The sequence below is a fragment of the Melanotaenia boesemani genome, chromosome 21 (genome assembly GCF_017639745.1).
Source record: "Melanotaenia boesemani isolate fMelBoe1 chromosome 21, fMelBoe1.pri, whole genome shotgun sequence".
Taxonomy (NCBI): domain Eukaryota; kingdom Metazoa; phylum Chordata; class Actinopteri; order Atheriniformes; family Melanotaeniidae; genus Melanotaenia; species Melanotaenia boesemani.
In genome coordinates this window covers 12,525,810-12,550,524 of record NC_055702.1, presented here as the reverse complement: position 1 = coordinate 12,550,524, position 24,715 = coordinate 12,525,810, and the positions used below count along the sequence as shown (strand labels likewise).

Sequence of the window (24,715 nt, the reverse complement as noted above, 5' to 3'; positions counted from 1 at the left end):
TAACAAATTTAGTCAAAATTTCTACTCGGTGGGATGATTAAGTTACAAATAATGACTACAGTCATGTTTTTTTCTGTAACTTCATTCCCCATGAGTCGCAACTTCCACATAGCGTAGGAAGTGCCAACAGAAAAACTTTACTCATGATTTTATTTACAGCCACTGGAAATCCTGTCTTCTCTAACAGTAGACATATATTTCCCTTTTTAGGACATGTGGATCTATTACGTAATTTAGGGAGCACTTGAATCTCTAGCAAACTCGCCAGTGGCAAAGCGGGAGGAGCCGAAACTGAGCGGCACCCTAACTGACCAATCAGATGCAAGAAATCGTTTCTCCTCGCTCGCTGGTTGGTCGTAGGGTGGACCACGTTGGTTGACGTTTAGGTTGCTCGCGCTCACTCTCCGTCTGGGAGTTTTTCACGTTGATGGTTTTACGGGACGGATTGAAGTCTTCACACTGTCCCAAGCAAGAATAGCTGTTGGGATTGTTTTGTGCTTTTGTAGCGGGAGTTTTGGATAAACTTCCTTAGGTGGTTTATTTTTTCTTCTGATAGTACTCTTAAACTGTCACAATGCCAGTTTTTCACACGAAGACGATAGAAAGTATCCTGGAGCCGGTGGCTCAGCAAATATCCCATCTGGTGATAATGCACGAAGAAGGTGAAGTTGACGGGAAAGCTATACCAGATCTGTCGGCACCGGTAGCTGCGGTACAGGCGGCCGTTAGCAACCTTGTTCGGGTGAGTAACTTTTTATCCCCTCGCCATGCCGTCTGGTCCAGTCCGGCTAACCTCGGTGGGTGTTGTAGCCTACCTGTCGCTTTGTCCCACATTGTTCACTCTCGAATAAACTTACTTGAACATAAAGACACAAGACTCCACTTATCATTATACAAATTCAATTACTCTTTCTAGTGTATTTAATGGCACATAAGATGTGTATGCTATCGAACTTTCCTGAAGTGGATCGCCTTGGGGCAAAGGGCAGTGACGCCCTTTTCCCCTTGAAAGTATGCCCTGCCTCCTATGAGGCAGGCTGCCACAGCTTTACGTAGGCACTGCTGCATTGTGTGGGGCACAGGGGTAGTCTACAGTGAATGAAGCCTACTTTTAAAAAGTAAACCTTTCACTTAACAGGAAAACCTTCAGTTATTGCCTCCGAACATTTGTTTGAATTAATTTCTAAATTTGCCAGATACTTTTGAGCTGTTATACTCAAACAAATCTAGGCCACAGAACAGTATGGTACTTTTGCAGAAATAATCTAATCACAGTAAACCACAAAACCTACAAAATCTTGTAATCCTGAGCCCTTCTTTGACACCAAAGACTATCAACTCCCAATGCTGTTTATTTAATTCAAGAGGATGTTGATCCACTGAGGCTGCACAGTATAATGTTGTTTTCCATACGGATGTAGGGTTATATTTAAATATATTACCTATTTTGACAGTTCTAGCATCTTTAAAATTTTATAAGAACTTTGGTTAAGTTTCAGCACATGTTTCCTCACCTTCAGACATACAGTTTAAATGTTTTTTTGTTTCTTTATATTTTGTTCACTTAACATTCAATAATATTAAGGATCAGATATAGAAAATGCCAAATACTGAACTAAATTAACTTTTTGATAATGGAAAAACATTTCTGTTTTTCATTCACAGCCGATTTGTTCCCTTTTCCCCCTTTTATTTCTGCTAGTAAACTACATTTGAGATTCTGCAAACAAACAAGCAAGCAAACTGACCCAAGAATATATTATTAGACCTAGTATAGTGCCCATCATATGTTTCTACCCACACTGTAATTAAAATGTCTTAGGCCCTATTAATTATGAATTTCCAAGCTGTTTTGAAAACATAAAATTACAGACACCCCCTTGTCAAGAGGAACTGTGGTTTAGAGTATATTTAGAGCCTAAAGTACTCTTCCCACAATGTACTGTGGTTATCATGGCAATATGTTAGGAAATGACAATGCAGTTTAATCTAGTTTTATCTGGAAACACAAACCAATGCATAACAGTTTTCTCAAAGGAAAAAAAATGAAATATGGAGGAACTGTCAGATGCTCTTGCATGTAAAGAAAGGAAGAGGATGCAGACTAAATAAAGGCTGACATACTGTGACAGTGTGTTGTTCACTCTGTCAATGTAGTGAAGCCTAAATCCCCTGGCAGTTGTTGGGTGATAAATTTGGACAATTACTCTGGCGACAGCAAAGGAATGTTTCATTTAGAAGGATTGCCTAACATTTGCCTGCAATTTATTTATTAGTTTGTTTAGTCTCTTAAGCATTTTGACCTTGTTTCCCATATTTTGTTCATTTGCTTTTCCTTCGATGCCCACTCTCCAACTGGAGGGCTTCATCCTATCTTGTCCATTATTATCTGCTCCCACCAGACTTCCTTCTGATGGGCATTAAAGACAGATATTTAAATTATATGCACTGTTTATGTTTAATGTCATATTTTGACTAAAAGCTGACCAAAAAAAAGAAAAATTAGAAATAATGTATAATTATCATTTTATTATACTTACCATGCAGCTATTCAGTGAGTCAGTGGTAGTGACTGTAAAATAGGAAATATTGCATTTTTTTTTCTGTTTAATTTAGCATGAATGCAGTTCTTGTCAGGATCTCCTCACACAAGAAAGACTCTTTAACTGGAGATGAAAAGATCCAGGCTCTCTGGACATTGAGAATTATAATCAGATGTTTTATACAATGGCATGAATAAGAAGACAAGTTTAATTATTCCTGTTGCTATAGAAACATTACAACATAGATAGTGTTATGAGATCATTACAGTTACGAATCAGATGTAATTCTCTCTGGTTTCAGTCCCATTAGTCATATGTTGCAGTGCAAAGAGAACAAAGGCACTATGTGGCTTTAATCTTAAACTTTATCCAGTAAGTAAAGATTACTGTCCACTTGTTGTATTTGTTCCCATGCCAGTTTAATTGTTTCCATAAACTCTATTGTCTCGTATGTTCATTTTGCCTGCTGTAAGCAAGTTTAATTAAGTCAGTTGCTTATAGTAAACATCTTTGTCTGTAAGCAATAGACTCAAATTTTTCTAGATGTTGTCAGAGTAGGGTTGTGTCAAAGAAAAGGTTGTAACATCGTCTGTTTCACAGAAAAGCCACATGTTGCACAAGTTTTTCTGTTTCACATTTCGGCTTAAGATTTGTAAGGCTAGTTAGATAAGGTAGATTTTAAGATGATCTGAGCAAAAGTCAACTTCAGATTACATCATTGTACTGTCAGATGTTTATAAAAGGTTTCTTTCCATATCCAGACGAAGAGGAACATGAGATTTCAAGATGCTCTTGGATTCATAAACCTGTATGAGGACATTAAGCACAATTGTGCAGATCTTTGCTATTATGTACTAGAAATAGCTTAATCTTATTATTCCCAGATGCACACAGATTAAAGCGCAGCCATGACCCAGTACTGAAAATTTGCCATGGCCACACAATAGATGTGTGTTTAACCAAGACCTTTCAGTAGTGCACAGCATATCTGACTTATTTTTAATTGAGACAATGGGAGAGACCTCAATTAAAGATGAATGTGAAGAATGTGAAGAATTCCCAACAAGGCTTAGCGTGCCCCAGCTCAGATGGGGGGCAAAGTGAGCAACAAAAATTGAAAAGATTATCAATTAGCAAGCTTATCAAGTAAAAAAACTCATGTTAAGCTGAAAGGGAGAATGTCATTCAGATGTGATTGTGATATCTGTGTTTAACCTATAACGTGTGTGTTTATTTGAAGATCATGGTAAAGTACTGTGGGTTACTGGTTTGGCTAGGTGTGAGAAAGTTGTACAATAAGAAAGACTTGTGCTTATTGCACAAATGGCTTCTGCAACAGTGACTTAAAGGAAGAGAAATGCTACTTTGGTAACGGTTTCAAAAACTTGCAGAGGCATAAACTCTATGCAAATTAAGTGCTTGGGGCATATTTCTGATTTTATGAGATGACAGTGAATTCCAACCCAGTTACATCTGGGGAGAAGAAATGGCTGATGTTTACATATGGGGTAATTTGAAAGTTTACATGTTTTCCTACTGGGATAAATGGAAGGACAACATTCTTGTCAGTGTCAGCAACCAGCCTGCAGAGTTTAGTAAGCAGGCTCTTTTTATGTAAGGTCGGTTGCATACAATTGTTTTTCTAGATCCCGTTTTATAGGCATGGGATAAAGAAAAGAATTCCAGTGATGTTGGACATGAGGTTTTTCTTCCAGTTATTGCAGGTCACATGACTTATGGATTCTTTTGTTTGGTTCATTCACTGTAAAGTTGCTTTTTGAATTGGGACGGGGGGGGGGGGGGTCATGTTTACAACAAGCTGGGCTCGGTTGTAGTCTCGATGTTAAGAAACATCAGGACTACGAAGTTGCTGCTCTGCACAAGCATATCATTTTTAGATTTTTTTAAAAAGTTTTTTTATGTTGAGAAAAAGAGAAGATGGAGAAAGTAGTATTTTGTGTATTTTTTATGAAGTCTTGTAATAGTAATTACAGTCAACTAGTTCTGCTAGCCTTTTACAGATAGGAAACAAGTATATTCATTAACTTGAGTGCCTTAAACGCATACAAAAGAAAGTGGTTCCTATGAGCTGGTGCTCAAGCTTCCTGCCATTTGGCAAGGGAAACCATTTCATGCTGTTTATCATTTCATTATTTCAACTTGGGAGCAATCCAGGGATTATTGAGTGTGAAATGTTTGGGTAGTTTTAAATAGGAGATCATTAAATCTCCACAGAAATGCACTGGTGTGTTGAGGATTCATACTGCGCCTGTAGTAATTGTTTTTCCCCTTCCGTATGATGAAATTTAGTTTGGATAGGAGGATGTGAAGGAGGGAGTTGATGAGGAAAACGCAGGAAACAAATCCGGGAAGATCCGGCAGCTGCCTGCTCCACTTGGAACAAGATCATGGGCCACAGGAAACCCCTCTGTTTTGGTTATGGGCTGTCGATGGCTGCAGAGCATGCTTGGAGACTGTGGTGCCATCAAACAACTCAAGTTTGAATGTTTGGAGTTACTTTGAAAACATGTTTTCTAAAAGTAGAAATCAGCACTTCACTTCTTTATCATGAACTCGACAATATTTTAAACCAGAAACTTGCAGAGCGTGTGCCATCATGATATCAGGGCTTTTCTCGGCTATATTTGGGCACAACTACTTGATTGCAGTTTGAAATCAAAACTACTTAACCAAGGAGTAAAAAGATCTTGGATTTGGCAAAGAAAGACTCTTTCACAATGCTGTTGTTGCATTATAGCTCACCAATTTCATTGCCAAGGTGATGTGTAAATACAAGAATTTACAATATGAAGCCCTAGTGAACCTAACAGTAGTTACAGGAAGTATCTACACTTCACATGTAGGGCAAGAAAGTGGACTAATAACTACTCAGCATTTATAAGCCTGGTTACAAATACAGACCAACATATTGTGCTTTAGCTAAACAGGGAACTCTAAAGCTTTTATGTCTTTGAACACATCTTTTAATTGGTGTTGGTAGAAAAAATATTGAAACCCGATAGTTTAACCACCTTTTAGAAATGATAGCCTAAAATAAATATGTACATTAGCTGCAGCTCAGACTTTGGTTTAGACTATGTGTTTATTTTGGATAAGAACAATACAGTGATTTTTATGCCACTTTGCTTTAGACTATAAACTGTTGTTGCACGTAATTGCTTTGTTTCAGTTTTGAGCTGGAAGCTACCCAGTTTTAGTTTACGTACAGTTATTTGAAAGTGTCAACTCAAACTAACAGTGTGACATTGGATAAAATTGTTACTTGTTAGTATTGTAATATTATTAAGCCAGTATCTTTATGTATAATTCTATCTGTGCAGTTACAGAAAAAAATATCCTCTAGTACTTCTACCTGTTTTCCACTATTTCCTTCATCACAATTGTGCGAAAGCCTAGTCGAGGTTTGAGTGAACATGGTAGGTAACCAGTGTGGTCTCTTTTATATACGGATGGTGGGCTTTATTTAAAGAAATTTTTTTACATTTTCCCAGTGTCTGAATAACTACAATAATGCTGTAAAATACAGCCTAACAGAACACAGGAAATGAAAAATGGGTGTATGTACCATTTAGGTAGACAGTTGTTGATTTTATCTCTTCCTGCCCAACTCTTACTTGCTGTAAAAGTCATCCATTGCCTTCTGACTTATAGCCAGTATTACATTGATTCACTCTTCTTTTGCATGAAGAAAGCTGGTGAGTGCCGCTCCTCACCAGCTCTGCATGAGCTGTTTGGAGCCTGCAATATGATATAGATTCTTGTGATATATTCTCCCTAGCTGCAGGAGCTGTTTTGCCACCACCAAGCAGACCATTTGATTTGTATCTTTCATCACCTTGGACACACCAAGTGTAACTACTTCCTGAACCAAATTAATAAATACTGTTTGACACCACTTGATAGATGCATTGTAAAGGCATTGACCTTCAATGCAACCTCTTTCGTGCTCCTCTCAGTCGTTCGACCTCAATTGATATTTGATATCATAGAATGCAGAACTTGCTGCTTCTGAGAGTATCAATCACGGGTAGCTAATGGATGGCTGCACCATCATTTGATTGCAATGCAAAGTCACTTAAAATGAGAATCAATGTCTTGTAAGCGTGAGGAAGTAAAACTCTGGCAGTTAAATGCAGTTTATTTTGAGGGCAGACATGCCAGTGCTTTGCCAGAATTTCACCTTCATAGATCTTTGTGGTCACCATGACTATCACGTCATTGTGCTAAAACTGCCCAACATGTGAAAGGCAGACTCTGTCTTGTCAGCCTTGAGGCTTTCAGAGAGGCCTTTCTTCCTCTGGTAGAGGGATGGGTTGTTGCCAACAAAGCCAAGTCTGTTCTAAAGAAGCAGCCACTTTATCAAGCTACTTCACAACACAGGGTTTCTGCTTGGCGCTCTTGGATGGTAAAAGAACTGTCAGTATTTCCACTCCAGACACAAATGGTAAATGAGACTCACATCCAGCAGAGCTGTAAAACAGCTTGGAGGAAGATGACTCTGAACCTGTGAAAGGTTTTAAAAAGAATGTGGAATAGAACAGCTGCCATTACAATGTTGTTAGTTAGAAGCTGTTAAAAGAACAGAATATAATATAATAATATAAAATGGGGTCACAGTTCTAATTTCACAGCAAGTTGCTTGGGTTTCTTCAGACTTTGTTTTGAACTTCAGACAACAGGAAGAGGCTCAACAAGAAGGGAGGAAAAGGAAAAGAGCAATGATCTGTTGATTACACCCTCAGCCTCATATTTTCTAGGTTACAGAGATCCCCGTATGATGCTTTGGGGTAAATGTAACTCAGAGCTTGTAAAACCCAGCTTGTTAGCAGCAAGCAGCCTCTGGCTTTCACACAATTTTGGTTCTGTAGTTTCTTCACCTTTGTTTGGTTTAGGTCATGTCTGTACTTGTCTTCATCATATATAAACATCAGTGTTTTCCCAACAGTTCCATTCTGAGTTTTACACAGGCAGAAAGGCAGTTTAGCACCGAGATAAAGTACTAGATTTCTGAGGTCGAGGTTATTTCCAGCTGCTTTTTAGTTTAATATCAACAATTTCAGTTGATCTGAAGAAATATAAGAAATGTTTCTTATATTTCAAGCAGCAGGATGCAGCATCTTAAAACACCTTTTTTAATTAAACAACCCAGACATGATGTAGAGCTGTCCATGCACAGTGCAGGACATGAGCACCAAATGGTATTTCATTATAATGAGTGATTTCATGTCAGTGTTTAACTTACTATAAAAAAAATTTCCCGTTATGCTGCTTTAATCAAATTAGTTAATCTTGCAGCTGTTTCAGTGAAAGCAACTCTTTTGTCATTTTTATCGCAGTTAACAAGACAGGAATGTCATCCTGAAGGAAATTTACACCCAAATACCGTTTACATGCAGTTTCCTAAAGAAAGGGAAAGATTCTAAAAATATTCCAACAAAGGGAGGCTGTTTTGGAACCCAAAGTAAAAGCTTAGTGGGGCAGGACAACTTTAGCTGTTGTTGGCTTTTCCTCAGAGTTACTCATTTGGGGGAAAATCAGGGTGGCTTATGCACACCAACTCTTTACTCTGAATTGGATAGCTTCCTCAGCTAAGCTTTAGTTTTAGTTTGGCATAACCTCTGGCCCTTTTTTTTATAAACCTAATGTTACTCAGAGTCCCTCAGGCCCAGTGAAAAGAGTGAGAAATGTATGTGTGCTGTGCTCCATTACTGCACCCACCACGACCAGTTGGAATGACCGTGCTACTGCATGTATCCTGACATGTTAACAAGCTCGCTGGGAATTCTCACCCTTGTGTCAAAACTGCATATTAAATAACCCCCCCCAAAAAAGCAGAAAGCAAAGGTTTTAAAAGACCAACATGGAGTGAGATATAGCGCCAAATTATCTTCATGATAATGTGGCATATTCATCAAAATATTGATCTAAAGTCTAAAAGAAAGTTTGTCTCTTTTTTAAAAGGCGATCTCAGACATTGTGATCACTGCCCCAGTAGGCATGCACGCATGTGATCTGTCAACCATGGGAGTGCAACGTGGATGAGTAGTGTCTCCCTACAAAGCTGAGGTCATGTTGGGGGATGTGAGTCATTTTGGCATGTGGAGGAGACGAGGCGTTCAGCTGCTTTATGCATTATGACTGTGCTGAGGCCTGGCCTCCCCCCAGCAGCTGCTATGTTGAAATAATGGTTCATTGCTCAATTAGCCGGGCATCATCTTGGAAAACTGCACAGTTAAAGGCAACGGTCCCTTAGGGGACTAACCTAATGTTTAGTTATGTATTTTAGATGCTTTAAGCATATAAACTGCACTCAGCTTGCATAACATTTGTAGAACAGATCAATATTTAAAATATTACTGTGACAAAACAACTGTGGTCTCTTTTCTTAAATCTAGTTGAAGAGTGTTGACTGATTAAATCCCTATGACTTATAATACAGACAGCATATTTGAGGGTGTGTCCTGCTTCTACTGGTTGTCCGCGCTTGGTGCAAGTTTCTAAACATGACAACTAATTTGCTTGTCTTGAATAAAGAAGTGACATGAAACACCTTTTATAATAGTATAAAAAAAAGCTTACTGTAATTACTTTTTAAAATGTTATTAATAATCTGTTTACACTGCCAAATATTTGACCTATATGTGAAGGGTAACTGAAGCTTCCTGTTCTACTAGAAAACAATATTACCTGTGGCCACATAAAACTTTACTGGTCAACACGAGTCATCAATATTCTTAGGAAGAAGTGCTAAGAAGAGTGTGCTCTTTTGAAATGTTTAATCTTGTTTTTTCAAATAGCACAACTGTGTTTTCAGCAAACTGTAATAAATCATATAGAAATATACAGTATGTGCAGACATTTGAAATTAATTCCTGTCATGTATCAGACACATTCAGGAGATCTCCTGAAATCTGGACAAAAAATGGCAAAGGTTGCCCCTGCACAGTTTAAATTATTGCCTTTATAGATGGGCTTGATTAAAAATACTGCCTGCCACACTTCCCTCTTTCATTTCTTTCTTGACATTAAATATTATAAAGAAATCTCACTCCATTTCTGTAGATGTAATGAGGTCCCACGTACCTGCACAGGGTGTTAACCCCGACCTTTGCCCACCTCATACCTTGACAGGCTCTGTCCTCGTGTCCCTGGAAGAGATCAAAGAAACAGAATGACTGTGCAGTGATGTCAGTTGTAGAAAACAGTTTAATGTGAAATTAACTTGCATTCACATTGCAAAGTAGATTATTATTGAATGAAAATTTGCTAAATGTATTTAAAACAATTTGATCTGATTAATAAATTTGAGATCTAACTGTGGTAAAACATTGCTAATTCTTTTTTATAGTGTGCTCCTGTGTTTCACTTAATTTAAATGTTAGATTTTTTATTTTTAATGTACCTTAAATGTCATTAAACTGTATTGTCTTTGTGTTAACTAAGAGGAACATCTGTATTTTCTAGGTTGGAAAGGAGACTGTACAAACCACAGAGGACCAGATCATGAAAAGGGATATGCCACCCGCTTTTATCAAGTAAGCACCATGGGAACACCTCAAATTCATACTATGACAAATATCTTAAACATATTAAGATTAAATAACCCTCTCTCTACAGTGTGGAACCCATTAGTCTCTTTTTGGCTCTCTTTCTCTCTGTCTGTTGCAGTAATGGCTGGTTGTGCCCAGGCAAAGGTCAGACATGGCATGTTAAGTGCCTCAGTCTTGCTCTGGTGTAACTAAAATACTTTTCATTTTATCTCGGAGGAGTTCCTCAATCCTTTAGGAGCTAGGTTGTAAAAGTCACTGGACTCACTGGCTGCTGTTTTATGCTCTTGAAATAAAAAAATTAAGAAAACATGTTTTTATAGAAAAGGGAAACAAATGACCTAAATCAATTGTCTGGTTTTAGCTTTTGCCAGTATTAGTCTTTCACTTATTCTGATCACATGGGGGACTGCTGTCAAATGAGGGGTGAGGGGCACCTAAGGTCAGGGATGAAACACATTGGCAGGCACAGGTCATCGGGCTCGACACATTTGGCGCCTCAAAGACAGTTCGTCACCCTGTCGTCATCCATCAGCACATGTGCTGGAATGCATCTCCTTCTCTAAATATAGTGCCAGGGTCTGGTTATTGCATGGCTGTTTCACTGCGGTGCAAGCTGAAGGACACGGCTGACCTCAATATCATGAGCACACATGAGACTTTTTTTTGTTTGTCTTTAAAATAGCATTAATTCTTTAGAAAAAATAGAAACCGTGCTCCTTCTGTTTGGCACCTGTACAACACTTAAAATTTGGAAAACGGCAATAATGATTCCTCGCTCCAATAATTTGCCTGTAGGCACAAGTTGGAAGTCTACATACTGTGGGAAATGGAACACATGTTCGTCCTTGGCTTGTTGCCTGTTTCCATGTGCATATTGGCTGTTGATGATAAGCAGGTAGCATGTGTGACACTGAAAAACACGGCTGAGCCTGCAGTTTTTGCTGCTCTGGAGATCATTGAGGGCATTACACCCAGGAGGCATCCGTATCAATCATTTACCTTTCTCTGGAAGCTGGAGTTAAATTGGACTGCAGCCAGTCAGAGTGGAGCTAACATAGCCTGTAAAAGCAAACTAACCTGTCTTTTTATGAGAGGAGGGATACAGTTAGCTGTGAAAAGACTTCAAGTCCAAATCAAGTACGTTTAATTTATATAGTTATTGCCCTTACCACACATTTGCTCCATTGCCTCATGATTTTGAAACCAGATCCAGATTGCTTCCTCACTCCCTTCTGTCAACACACATTTTGAAAGAGAAAGATAAAGTGGCCCATCCCCTTTTTTAAATAGATTTCAATTGCATTCTGTTGCATTTGCGTATAATGGGAATAAACGCACATAAGAGGAGGAAATAAAATAAAGTAAGATTTATGTAGCAGTTAATCAATCCCAAATCTTTTCCGTACGCCTTTGCTGCAAGTAATTTGCTCTTTCCACTTATAATGTCCATCTGGCTTCTAAAAGGGTTATTTATCATAAGCATGACTTTTTTCTTCTTTTTCTTAAATTGATCTTCAAACTGACCACCATCTGCTTTTTACAGAGTGGAGAATGCGTGCACGAAGCTGGTGCAGGCTGCCTCCATGCTGAAAGCCGATCCATATTCTGTTCCTGCTCGGGATTACCTCATCGATGGCTCTCGGGGCATCCTGTCTGGGACCTCTGACCTTCTCCTGACCTTTGATGAGGCAGAGGTATTTATTCTTTAATTCTTTTTTTTTTTTTTTTTTTAATTTTCTTGTAATCTGTGTTAAACTGCAGAAATCTATTTGCTTAACAAAAATGTTTCTTGGAGACAACTTCACAGGAGTGAGATATTAATCACTAATGACTGCCCTGTATTAAATACACTTAAACAAGGCTAGATATTGTATTCAAGATTTGATTTATTCTAACACACCTAATTTATGTGGTGATTTCCTAATTTTTATAGGATGTTACTGACACATTTCTGAATTTGATGGTAGTTTAATGACCAGTTAAGCTGAGGTTTAAGGGCTCAGAGAGTCTCTCACAACCTCTTGTGGTAAAAACTGAGAAATCATTCCTGTCCTCCTTGTCCCCTGTAGTGCCTATAAAGAAAACATAGAGGTACATTTCCTATAGAAACACTTCCATCTACTTCAATCAGGCAGGGGTGTCATCTATCAGACCCATCTTTCTTTTCCGCTCTGGGATAGGAAGAAATTGCAGATCAGCGTTCTGGAAACACATATCAGGCATCTCGACATGTCTGCAGCGGTCAGCAGGAGTAATCAGTCAGCAGTGCCATCAAGTTTTGCAATGCAGCTCGGGGATGTCTGTGTAGTAAAGTGGTGACTCCAGCAGTCTGGATAAAACTGAAGTGAAGCAGGACAAAGAGGCTGGAATGTTAGTTGGCAGCATTATCAATGTGTAATTAAAGGGAATGTGGGGGGGGGGGTTGTATAATCACTTCTCAATGAGAATGCATTGTCTTTAAATTAGCTTATGTTGTCATTCTGTCCAATCGTTTTCATAGGTCCGCAAAATAATTCGTGTGTGCAAAGGCATTCTGGAGTACCTGACTGTTGCTGAGGTGGTGGAGTCGATGGAGGACTTGATCACATATACAAAGAACCTGGGACCAGGTCAGTCTGCTGATACAGTGCTGAGACTGCAGTGGCAAGTCCTGACTTGACATTACCTGAGAATATCATGTTGATGACTTGGTTTACAGAATCAGAAGTTAACCTTTAGTTTTTAAAATGGTAAAAATGTAATAAAAATTCTGACAAGTAAAAGCCATGACTATAAAAGGCTAGCAAATTTTGAAAGGAATAAATTGAATTTCTAATGTAAGGTAGTATTCAAAATCAAATGACTTACAATAAACAAAGAAGTGTGATGTATCCTACTGAAGATATTTAAATATATATTGTTGCTTGTTTTCAGGTATGACAAAGATGGCAAAGATGATAGATGAGCGACAGCAGGAGCTCACACATCAGGAGCATCGTGTGATGTTGGTTAACTCCATGAACACAGTCAAAGAACTGCTGCCCATCCTCATCTCAGGTAATCACACATCCCAAATCACCATCATGGTGGGGAGACTCCAGTGTTCTATGTTTCTTGTTTTTTTCTTAAAATAAGTTAGTACATAACATTGGAGCAGGGATTTTAATCAATATATAAATTAGTTTATTGCGAATTCTGTTTTATATTTTAGGTATCAAAATTTTTGTAACAACCAAGACATCTGGCAGCCAAGGTGTGGAAGAGGCCTTGAAGAACCGCAACTTCACTTTTGAGAAGATGAGTGCCGAGATAAATGAGATCATCAGAGTGCTGCAGCTTACATCTTGGGATGAAGATGCTTGGGCCAACAAGGTGTGTGCAAAAAATAGGCCCATGAAACTCGCTGTTATGCTTGCTTATTATGTACTAAATATGCAATGAGTCTGAATTTACAGCATTGCCTTAATTTAACAGGGAAGAGTTTAAATTGAAAAGATCTGACAGTTATATTAGCAGCACTATTCAACATTAAGCATTCAGAACATGCTAAGTCACACCTGTCACGATATGCATTGCTAAATACTGGTTGCATTTGACAAGTCTGATTTGGTTTGGGTTTGTGGCAGTTTATTATGTGCATCTAAGTGGAAATTTGAACTTTAAAATATTGGACCAAGACTATATATAGAATGAATAGGAGTGACCCCCGGACAGATACCTGGGGTCATATCTGGTTTCTGTCTGAACCAACCGTTTTTTCTGACTCTCCTGCATTGACTAGTCTTTCTCTCAACACTAATATACGGCTTTTTAGCTTGTGTTAAATAGCTACAAAATATTGCTTCTTGTCCCATATACGTTCAGGTCCTTTACTACTTTTAAGTGGCTTTCTTAAAACCAGAGCATATTGTAAATCTGGACAAAAAGTGAGAGATGTCATTGCTCTTTAAAATTAAAGTATGCAGACTTTGTTTTTGTGTCTTAACAGAAATGGAAACTATTCTTTTTAGAAACAAAAGCCAATTTCTTTCTGTCCCTCATTCCACTGAGCTCTCAACATATCCATTAGGTTCCAGTCTTGAAAGATGATACACTTATAATATTCTCATTTAGGGACCTCATTATCAGGTATGAATAATACTTTTGCTATATTTAAGCTACCATACAGGTCGTAATAAAGTAGATATGCCTGAACTTTCTCAGTATCTGTGGGTGGCCAGTCTGGCTGTCCTTTTTATGTTTTCCAGCTTTGCATGGTCTACTTCTTTCCTGTCCTGCAATCATATGAAATACTTCTTGCCTGAGCCACTTTTATCTTTGTCTACACTATTTTATTTATTCTTTTTTGTTGTTGCTCTTAGTTGGTATGTGTAGTTGAATGTTGGTATTTATGTGGTTTCTTCCTTTCTTTTACCATTTCGTTCTCCCCTCACCCCCTGTAGAAGGTAAGCCTCACCTCTGATGCTCCCTGGTTGTTCAGCAGCATGTCTGACAGATGAGTGTGCTGCATTGTGCTTTGTTGTGCTATTGTGTGCTTCTCAGTTTTGAGACATTTCTGAGGTTGAATTGACTGTTAGTAGAGTTGATTACCAGATGAATGATGCTCTTTTTTTGTTTTAAACAAGTTGAATTGCTGGCATCTATGAAGTTTTTTTTCCCTGACTTTTTGGATTTATTTTGCTTCATCACATGACGTTGTATCAACATCTGTGTGTCCCCCTCCTATGACATTTAAACCTTGTTATATTCTTGGCTGGTTGGGTTATTGATCAACCTGAGTGATACAGTATTGATTTTGGTGACATTAAGGAGAATTCTCTGAAGGTTCATTATTTCCTGCCATGAACATCAGGTTTCTCCCGATGGAGGAGAGCACATAGAAATTCTGATATGGATTTTGCTGTATGAATGGCTAACCTCCTGTTTTTATCCAACAAATATTCTTTCATTTTCTCACAAATTACTCTTTTTATTGAGCACTTAACATGTACTAGTCCCATCATTATTACAATGAATCACATTATGTCAATTTTTTTATATCATTCCGTGTTTGATTATAAGTTTTAATGAATTGAATGTATGTGTTGAGTTTAGAACAAAATTTCCTTTTTCTGTTTATCACTTACCTGGTTTTCTCCACACTCACACACAGGTTTTAATAGAATAACAGCTGCATGTTGAGCATGTTTGAGCAGTAAGCTAATACACCCACGCAATACTTATGTCACTTCACACCTCCCTTCCTCACCTTCCTGTATTTTTTTTTTTTCTCATTTCATCCCTTACATAGCTCTCTTACACCACCATCAGTTATTCTTACAAATTTGCTTGTTTGCTTTTATTTTAATCATGGCTACATTGTAATGGCTAAAAACATAGTTGGTGACAAATATTAAAAAAAAAAAAAGATTTATTTTTATCTATGGTGTGATTTCCTTTGAAACTCTGCACTAAAAATACATTTGTGTTCTTTGAATTTTGGGTTTTTGTACTGAAGGAAATAAGCTAACTAAACCTTTCATTCCTCTGATTTGTACTTTGGCCTCACTCATGTCCCACTCCCTGTTCCATGTGACCTTGGTCACTTTTGGATAGACTGTTGTATTTCCATCTGCTCTGAATGAGATACAATGGAGAGTTGTTTGGCTTTGATAACATGACACGCTCTGTATTGACTACAACAAGGAATGAAGGAAAAGCTGTGCTTTGCGTTGTTGTTCCTGACAGATGTTAGCTGTGCAGCATATGAATTTTGAGAAATGTTTATTTTACTAAAATAAGTAAACATTAAGATTCAATCAGGATGATAAAAAAAAAGTCTTTTTAACTAAGTAACTGGTACAGGATCAGCTATGAATGAAGAAAGAAGACATGCAAAGCTCAGGTTTAATGAGGTTTTCCTTATTTTCTTAAGGGAAATATAGCTATGCACTAGAAGTATCGACTAGAAATTAACATAAAATGCTCCAAAAACATATAATGCTTTATAGAGAGAGGTGATGTCAACATGGTGTGATAAAGTTTAGATCAATTACTTTTTTAATTGCAATTGACCCCTGTAAGATACAGATTTATTCTGTCCTTTCTAACCCAAAGGACACAGAGGCCATGAAGAGGGCTTTGGGGCTTATAGATTCCAAGATGGCTCAAGCTAAGAATTGGCTGAGGGATCCAAATGCTCAACCAGGTAATGTGGAGAAAATGCTGCTGTATGAAACTGTTGGTCATGTCAGTTGGTTAATGACTTAATTTAATTTAGTAAAATTAATGGTGTTCCTGACTATATTTGTTTTGCCTCCAGGAGATGCAGGTGAACAGGCCATCCGACAGATTCTGGATGAGGCTGGAAAGGTCGGTGAACTTTGTGCAGGAAAGGAACGCAGAGACATCCTTGGCACATCCAAGACTCTGGGCCAGATGACTGACCAGGTGTCTGAAATGAGGGCCAGGTACAACATTCACCATTTTCTTGTTTTTTTTTGTTTTGTTTTTTTTTGTCCTCGTCAGGACAAGGTAATTTATTTCACGCTGTCCATATTTTTTACTACAATTTTAATTAGGTAATTTAAAAAAACATCTATTTTCATTGGTTATTTTCTTAATAAATGCTCCTTTCATACAGAAGTTTCATTTTACATCCTTATAGGGTTAGTAGTGTCATACAGTAAGTATATTAGAGGGGATTATCAAGTGTAAGAGTAGGAGTGTTATTCCTTCTTTATGAAATCTCATTGTCACCAGAGACCCTGAGTCACGCTAGATTAACAGCAGCTGTCCGGTGTATCTATAATCTACTTTCATCCCTTGTTAAATATCTTATTTTGAAAACTAAGGGAGGCCTCTGATACTTCTCTAAAAATTGAGGAAGTAGGTTATGTAGTACCATGCTTAAACAAAAATATGAAGAAGCTTAAACTTTTAAATAAACAGAAAATCAGCAGGTTCAGCCTTTTAAAGGCTTTTAAACAGTGATGTTGCACCCAATCAATATGTTCCCTCCAATTCAGGTTCTCATCAACAATTACGCCTAAGAATCTTGTGGCAGAGACCTGAGTTAGCTCAGCAGAAGCAATTTTAAGTTTATTTGTTAAAATATATTTTTTTTACCACTAAAAATAATGTAATTAGATTTTTTTAAATTCAGACATAATTTGTTCAGTTTAAACCATTTGTCATAAGCAGACAATCCGGCATTTGCTTGTGCATGGTATAACGTCTGCAGTGCATGCACAAAACAGAATTGGGATTTGCTCCAATAGTTAGAAGAACTTTTAAAAGTTAATGTGGGCTAAAAATGCCTAATGGTATCCATATGTTTTCTTTCTTCATACACAGAGGTCAAGGTGCATCCCCAGCTGCGATGCAGAAGGCACAGCAGGTTTCACAAGGGCTCGATGTCCTCACGGGTAAAGTGGAAAATGCTGCTCGTAAACTGGAGGCCATGACGAACTCAAAGCAGGCTATTGCTAAAAGAATCGATGCTGCACAAGTAAGTCATTAGAACTTAATTGACAGCCAAGAAAGCTTGTATTTAAACACACATTTTATTTTTTCTTTTCTTTTTCTGTTTTTTATTAGTTTTCATGTTCACTTTTGTCCTGCAGAACTGGCTCGCAGACCCGAATGGTGGCCCAGAAGGAGAAGAGAACATTAAGGCCCTGCTCACTGAGGCCAGAAAGATTGCAGACATGTGTGAGGACCCCAAAGAAAGAGAAGACATTTTGCGCTCTATTGGAGAGCTGGCTGCCATGACTGCGAAGCTATCTGATCTCAGAAGACAGTAAGTTGATTACTTTTTGTGATACGAGTCTAATTCATGATGGGTTTGAGGTCAAATTTTAGATTTATAGTCCATAATGCCAATAATCCCAGCTACTCTGTTTCCACACTATGTGACAGTTGCTTACATACCATACTGTAGTGCTTGAATCAGTTTGGAACTGGTAATGTCAAAGTTAAGGTATTTACCTGTTATAAGGAAACTGTAGTTACATATGCATTAAATATGGAGAAACCCTTGTGCAGTCATGCTAGTTAAACTGAGATTTATCCTTTTTTTTTACCTCTCAGAGAAGAAAAACGCCACAAAAGATAAAAAAAAACATGTGCATGACTCTTTTTCTTGTTGGGGTACAGTTTTGAAAGGGTTGATGCTAAAGTGGTGTATGTACGAAAAATGCAATTGAAAAGTAGTTTTAGTTGCAGAACCTCTGACTAAACTGCCTGCATAATGTTATGCTGCCAGATAGTCATATAGACCCCATTTTACCTTATATGTTTATGATAAATGAAGTTTTTTTTTTTATTCCTTATAGGGGTAAAAGTAACACTCCTGAGGCCAGAGCTTTGGCCAAACAGATAGCAACAGCCCTGCAGAACTTGCAATCCAAGACCAACAAGGCTGTGGCCAACAGCAGGCCTGCAAAGGCAGCTGTTAACTTAGAGGGAAAGATTGAACAGGCGCAGCGCTGGATTGACAATCCCACCATGGATGACAGTGGCGTGGGTGAGTCTGCTTCCCATCCTTTCCAAATTCTTTGTCTCTCCCTCTTCTTCTTATAGTCCTTCACATTCCTTTCACTGCTCCTGTGGCTTGATTGCAGACTTTGGGAACATGTTGTCCCAGCCTTGTTGTGTTATTCTCTGGTTTTGGCATGAGTCCACAACACCCTGGACAGCATCTTGCATGTTTACAATTGTACTAGAGGTCGGATGCTTTAAGAAAGCTTTTTACTATCATTTCTGTGGTTATACAGATAATGTATATATGGGTTTCTGTCCCCATAACAAATGGATATGATATTGACAAACAGTAATGTACCAGAATTACCCAGGAAACATTTATCAGACAGTTATTTGCATGAAGGTCAGAAAGTTTAACCCTGGCTTACTATTGCTTGATTCTAAAAAAATAAATATGATTTATGATGGACTTAAAACTGTGGATTTGCTAGAACAAACATGTACATGAAAAATAAATATCTTTTTCCATATATTAAGTTTGAAATTAAATTAAATTGAATTTAAATTCAATTCAGATCCTATATTCAGGACATCATGTAGCCATAAAAAACAGGAAATGTAAAAAATTGTATGGTTCCAGCCCTCAGGGTTTTTTAGGGTCATAAGTGAAAATAAAAAAAAAACAGTCAGTGGACCTTAAGTAACAATTTTTGACAGTGTATTCAAAAGTAATAACAAACTTTTTTTTATAATTTGCATGAATCTTAATATCTAAGTATATGTGTGTGTATTTAGGGCAGGCAGCCATCCGTGGCCTGGTGGCAGAGGGCCGCAGGCTGGCCAACGCTTTGCCGGGTCCGTACAGGCAGGAGCTGCTGGGTAAATGTGAGCAGGTGGAGCAGCTCATGGCCCAGCTGGCTGACCTGGCTGCCCGCGGCGAAGGGGACTCCCCTCAGGCACGTGCTATTGCTCAGCAGCTCCAGGAGGCCTTAAAAGTAAGTTTGCACACACCCCAAGATGATTCTCATTGAGGCCTGTAGCTTCACTGTTAGGGGTCAGGCTTCAAACATGCACAATGAAACAACCCCCTCTGCTGGTTAGCTGTAGTGGAAGAGTTATACTACAGCTCACAACACAAATTTATAGCAGGTCCTGCTAGAAAATAAAAGAAAAACAAACCATGTTTTGCTTATAGTTATCAAGTACTAGATAAGATTATAATGACAGTGATGAAAATGCACAATTTCTACAATGAGTGATTAATTGAATTTCTCACAGTTATGATAATAATTTAAACTGTTTAAATTTGAAATGAAATGTGAAAACTATTGGATCTACCTCTTTTGGTATCTTTGCATTCAGATGTGTTAAAAGATTACATAATACAAAAAAAAAGTTTTTCATAGCTTTTAAACCTTTTCTTGTTTTCTAAAATGTTCAAATTTAAGTAAACACCGCTGCAACACACCCAAATGTAGCTTCACTGATATGTTGTGAAGCATGTTAATTCCTCAGAAATGACGATGTAAAAATAAAACTCAACTACAGAGTTCACACTTTTTAAAAAAATAAACTGACTGTTGAAGTTGATAAATGCAGAACAGCTCAATAAAAAAATACTAATGAAAATTGATTAGCAGGAATGATATGAAGCTACTTCTTAAACCTCACAAATAGTGACTGGCTTTTTGTTTTGGAGGTTATTTAGATTTTAAAGATAATTAAAAAGGTAAATATTGCGTAGATCTCTAATAATCATTGTTTGCAACCCTGATCATAACTTGACAGGCCCTTTACTGAAGTTAATGTTTTCATGAAACCTTAGTAAGGCTCCATGAGACTGAAGGCTGTTTATAACGTCTGTTCTTCCTCCTGTCAGGACCTTAAAGGAAAGATGCAAGAAGCAATGACTCAGGAAGTGTCTGACATCTTCAGTGACACAACCACCCCCATCAAATTACTGGCAGTGGCTGCAACCGCCCCTCTTGATGCTCCCAATAGAGATGAGGTCAGTGGTATACTCACTCTCCTTCTCATTGCATTCTTTATAACTATGGGTGTTGTATTTTTTCTAACAACCCTCTAAAATAATTGTTTTACTTGATCATGTATAGGTATTTGAGGATAGAGCTTCCAACTTTGAGAACCATGCCAATAAGCTTGGCGCCACAGCAGAGAAGGCAGCTGCTGTTGGCACCGCTAACAAAAGCACAGTGGAGGGAATTCAGGCTGCTGTCAAGTCAACAAGAGACTTAACACCGCAGGTACGCTATGGTTGAGTGTTTCTATCTGTTTCTCTTTGTGTCTGCACTCAATGCTGCTTCATGGGCCTCAGAGCCTAAGTGTTTGTCACCTCTTGAGCCAAGTCTAGCTGACAGTACATTAAGAATTAATGGTTGGGATTATTTTGTAGGTGGTATCTGCTGCTCGTATTCTTCTGAGAAACCCTGGCAACCAAGCTGCATATGAACATTTTGAGACCATGAAGAATCAGTGGATTGACAATGTGGAGAAAATGACAGGTAAGGTACTGCAATGCCACTGATTATAGATTAACACGGTTTCAGACCTCCCAGTATAAATCCTGACGGTTTCCTATGGATATCTAGGCTTGGTGGATGAGGCTATCGATACCAAATCTCTGCTGGATGCCTCAGAGGAGGCCATAAAGAAGGACCTGGATAAATGCCGGGTGGCCATGGCCAATCACCAGCCTCAGATGCTGGTAGCCGGTGCCACCAGCATCGCCCGCAGAGCCAACCGTATCCTCCTGGTGGCAAAACGAGAGGTGGAGAATTCTGAGGACCCCAAATTCAGGGAAGTGGTGAAGGCTGCATCTGATGAGCTGAGCCAGACCATTTCTCCGATGGTAATGAATGCGAAGGCAGTGGCTGGAAATATTCAAGATCCAAGTAAGTGGATGTTGCTAACAGGATCTAGAATTTTGGTTTGTGTGTGTGGAGCTTCCTAATGAGTGGGCATGTGGTTCTCTTTTATTTCATTGACAGGTCTTCAGAAAGGCTTTCTGGACTCTGGTTTTAAGATTCTTGGTGCTGTTGCAAATGTCAGGGAGGCCTTCCAGCCCCAAGAGCCAGACTTCCCACCACCACCCCCTGAACTGGATCATCTTAGTGTGAGTTTGCCATCAAAGTAGCTTTGAATATGACAAATTAATCAAAGGTATTTTGGTTATGCATTGTAATTGTCAAAATACTTTGTACTTCTAGCTTAATGATGAAGCAGCACCTCCCAAGCCTCCTCTTCCTGAAGGTGAGGTTCCTCCCCCAAGGCCTCCTCCCCCTGAAGAGAAGGATGAGGAGTTCCCTGAGCAGAAAGCTGGCGACGTGGTAAATGAGCCCATGATGGTGGCTGCCAAGCAGCTTCACGATGAAGCCCGCAAATGGTCCAGCAAAGTAAGTTACACTGACACACCACTAACACAAGCGGAAAACTTTTAAGTGCACATGTAAACAACAGATTTCTTTTTCCAGAAGTCCATGTTTGCTGCTCTGCTGCTGTTTTAAATGTTATTGAGCAGTATCTCTAATGCCCGCCATTATCTTTTTTCTGACATACCTGATGAACACAGTGATGCACAATTAAACTTATTGTCTTGCTTTTATATTGATTGTTATACCTTTTAGGGAAATGACATCATTGGTGCCGCCAAACGAATGGCCCTGCTCATGGCAGAGATGTCGCGTCTGGTGCGTGGAGGCAGCGGAAACAAGCGTGCACTCATTCAGTGCGCCAAAGACATTGCAAAAGCTTCAGATGAGGTCACTCGGTTGGCTAAGGAGGTAGCCAAGCAATGTACTGACAAACGCATCCGGACCAACCTGCTCCAGGTCAGTGTAGTCATTTTCAACTGATTATTTTACAGTGGCTTTTAACTGTGGACAGACTTTCTGCTATTTCTTTGACCTCATGTGTCTCACCGACCCTGTTTCAGGTGTGTGAGCGCATTCCTACCATCAGCACTCAGCTGAAAATCCTGTCCACAGTCAAGGCCACCATGTTGGGTCGTACCAACATCAGCGAAGAGGAGTCGGAGCAGGTGAGTGCAGTCTTCCTTTTTTTAAAATCTTATACCAAAGATCAGTTAAAGATGCTAAGTCTCTCTCATTACTGCACTAATCTTACTTTCCTTTATGACAGGCGACTGAGATGTTGGTCCACAATGCTCAGAACCTCATGCAGTCTGTGAAGGAGACGGTCAGAGAGGCAGAGGCAGCTTCCATTAAGATCCGGACAGATGCAGGCTTCACCCTCCACTGGGTCAGAAAAACCCCCTGGTACCAGTAAGAGGAGGACTGCTGGTACTCCGCCTCTTGCTGGTTCTGTCCAGCTGTCCAAGAGGACATTGAATGGACAGACATGTTTTATTATAGCCCCACATCTTCAAATGGGCAAAGTTTCTCGTATTAGTCCCATGTCCTGTCTGTAACGGTTGCTGTTGTGCTAGAATGTAAACGAAGGGACTATCGGTGTGAGTTATGGGTTAAAATCTTACTGGGAAGTATGTAAAAATATATATTTCAAAACTTATTTTGACAAATCCCAGGAAATATATATATTTTGATCAAAGGTTAGATTTCACATAATGTAAGGGTGATTGTTTCTGGTCTTTTTGGATCCAGATCACATTAAGTTAAATTTAAATAACATTTCTTCAAGACATTTTTATATCTTTGTACTGATTATTTTATCACGATTATTTGTTCACTTTGCTAGGAAAAGCACATGAACTTGAGAAGTTGTTACAAGTACAGCGATAGCCTATGCTCAGCACACACAGAATATATAGTGCTTTTACATCTGTTTACAATATTCTGTTTAAGTGAAAGAGAAACACTGTTCTTTTAATACTGTAATGCAGTTGTAGCACTCTTTTTCTTTAAGATCTGCCAAAGATATTTTACCATTATCTTTGAAAGTTTAGTTGTCTTTTGTCAGTTTTTTAGACACGTTAAATAAATAACATGAAAATCTTTGCTGAAAGCAGGCAAAGACTTAAAGTTTGCATTGGAGTTTAGATTTTTTGAATGTTGCATTAAGATGAGAAGTAAAAGATACAAGCTTTTCAGACACTATTAGGCTAATAGCACAGTTTTTATGTCAACACCACACACTTGTCTTTTTTTGTTGTTGTGCACAATCATTTTGGTAATGTATGACTTGCACACTTCTTGACTGTCAAGGGAGAGAGCAGAACTTAAACATCAGACAAGTGTCTTCAGCTGGTGAAACCTTCATTCTGTATACTCACATTTGTCTCTACATGTTTTGATACACTAAATGGAAACGGCCACCTTTCGTGGCAACTGTAGTGAATACTTTAAAATCTCTGAAGCCCTTTTATGTTAAGTGTCCTTTAGATAGCTAATACCAACTATGTGCCTTGCAAGATAAACATAGTTTGCAACTGATAGTTTTCATTTTAAGATATTTGTATCATTTGAAGGTGTGGCTGTGTTAATTTGTTCAAAACACTTATTGTACAGAAATTTTCTTTAAAGCTAAACCTGATTCATGACTTTTACTAATGGTGAAATTATGCTCTATGCAAACCTTGAGGTTTTTTTTTCTCCTAAAATTATGCAACTTGGATGGGTTTAAATGGTTCTGCTTAAATGTTGTTCACTATTTTGTAATAAAGCATTTTATAGCACTTGAATGTGTGTTACTTGTGTATTTTTACATGTACAAACATTTATATTTATTTATTTTTTATCCTAAGGGTAACTGTTTCCAGTGGATATTATTGATCCCAAGAAAACAATTACTTTTCTAGCTATCCTCATGTTTGTCTTGTGTTACCTTCTGAGATTAAAATGTAATTAATTTATTTAGCCATCTGTGCTGCATTCTTAGTACATAGTGTCCAATGTGTCCAGTCCATTAATGGCTGTAAAAGAACAATTTTGTGTGACTATTGCATAAGGTTACAGACATGGCAGTAAAGTCAGAAGACAGGTTTAAATCATATTGCATGGAAGGGTTCAGACAAAAACAAAAAATAGTTTCAGGTCTTACCAGTATTGATGTTTATGTTAATGAGTGCAATGTTGACAATTTTCACTTGAGACCATATTTTATACGTTATACAGTTACAAAGCTAATCAAACCGTTTAATGTAGGCCTAATGCAATAGGAGAG

The 24,715-nt window shown here is 38.3% G+C and overlaps 1 protein-coding gene across 1 annotated transcript; it reads left to right on the top strand.

Annotated features, from left to right (window-relative positions):
• The first annotated feature begins 402 nt into the window (after positions 1 to 402).
• LOC121632069 (vinculin) lies at positions 403 to 24,227 on the top strand. Its single transcript, XM_041973239.1, has 21 exons — positions 403 to 742; positions 10,029 to 10,099; positions 11,658 to 11,808; positions 12,615 to 12,723; positions 13,028 to 13,150; positions 13,305 to 13,465; positions 16,190 to 16,280; positions 16,395 to 16,542; positions 17,429 to 17,582; positions 17,698 to 17,873; positions 18,409 to 18,599; positions 19,352 to 19,551; positions 20,436 to 20,564; positions 20,671 to 20,820; positions 20,970 to 21,078; positions 21,166 to 21,468; positions 21,565 to 21,689; positions 21,784 to 21,969; positions 22,201 to 22,404; positions 22,509 to 22,613; positions 22,715 to 24,227. The coding sequence occupies exons 1-21, from the start codon at positions 575 to 577 to the stop codon at positions 22,859 to 22,861; spliced, it is 3,201 nt and encodes a 1,066-aa protein (XP_041829173.1). The 5' UTR covers positions 403 to 574; the 3' UTR covers positions 22,862 to 24,227.
• Positions 24,228 to 24,715: the final 488 nt, after the last annotated feature.

What these genes read in the sequence shown, in the direction of transcription:
- LOC121632069 (XM_041973239.1), top strand. Translation starts at nt 575, where the DNA reads ATGCCAGTTTTTCACACGAAGACGATAGAAAGTATCCTGGAGCCGGTG. An exon ending in TGACCTTTGATGAGGCAGAG is followed by an intron (nt 11,809 to 12,614) that starts GTATTTATTCTT and finishes TCGTTTTCATAG; the next exon opens with GTCCGCAAAATAATTCGTGT. An exon ending in CAATGTGGAGAAAATGACAG is followed by an intron (nt 21,079 to 21,165) that starts GTAAGGTACTGC and finishes ATGGATATCTAG; the next exon opens with GCTTGGTGGATGAGGCTATC.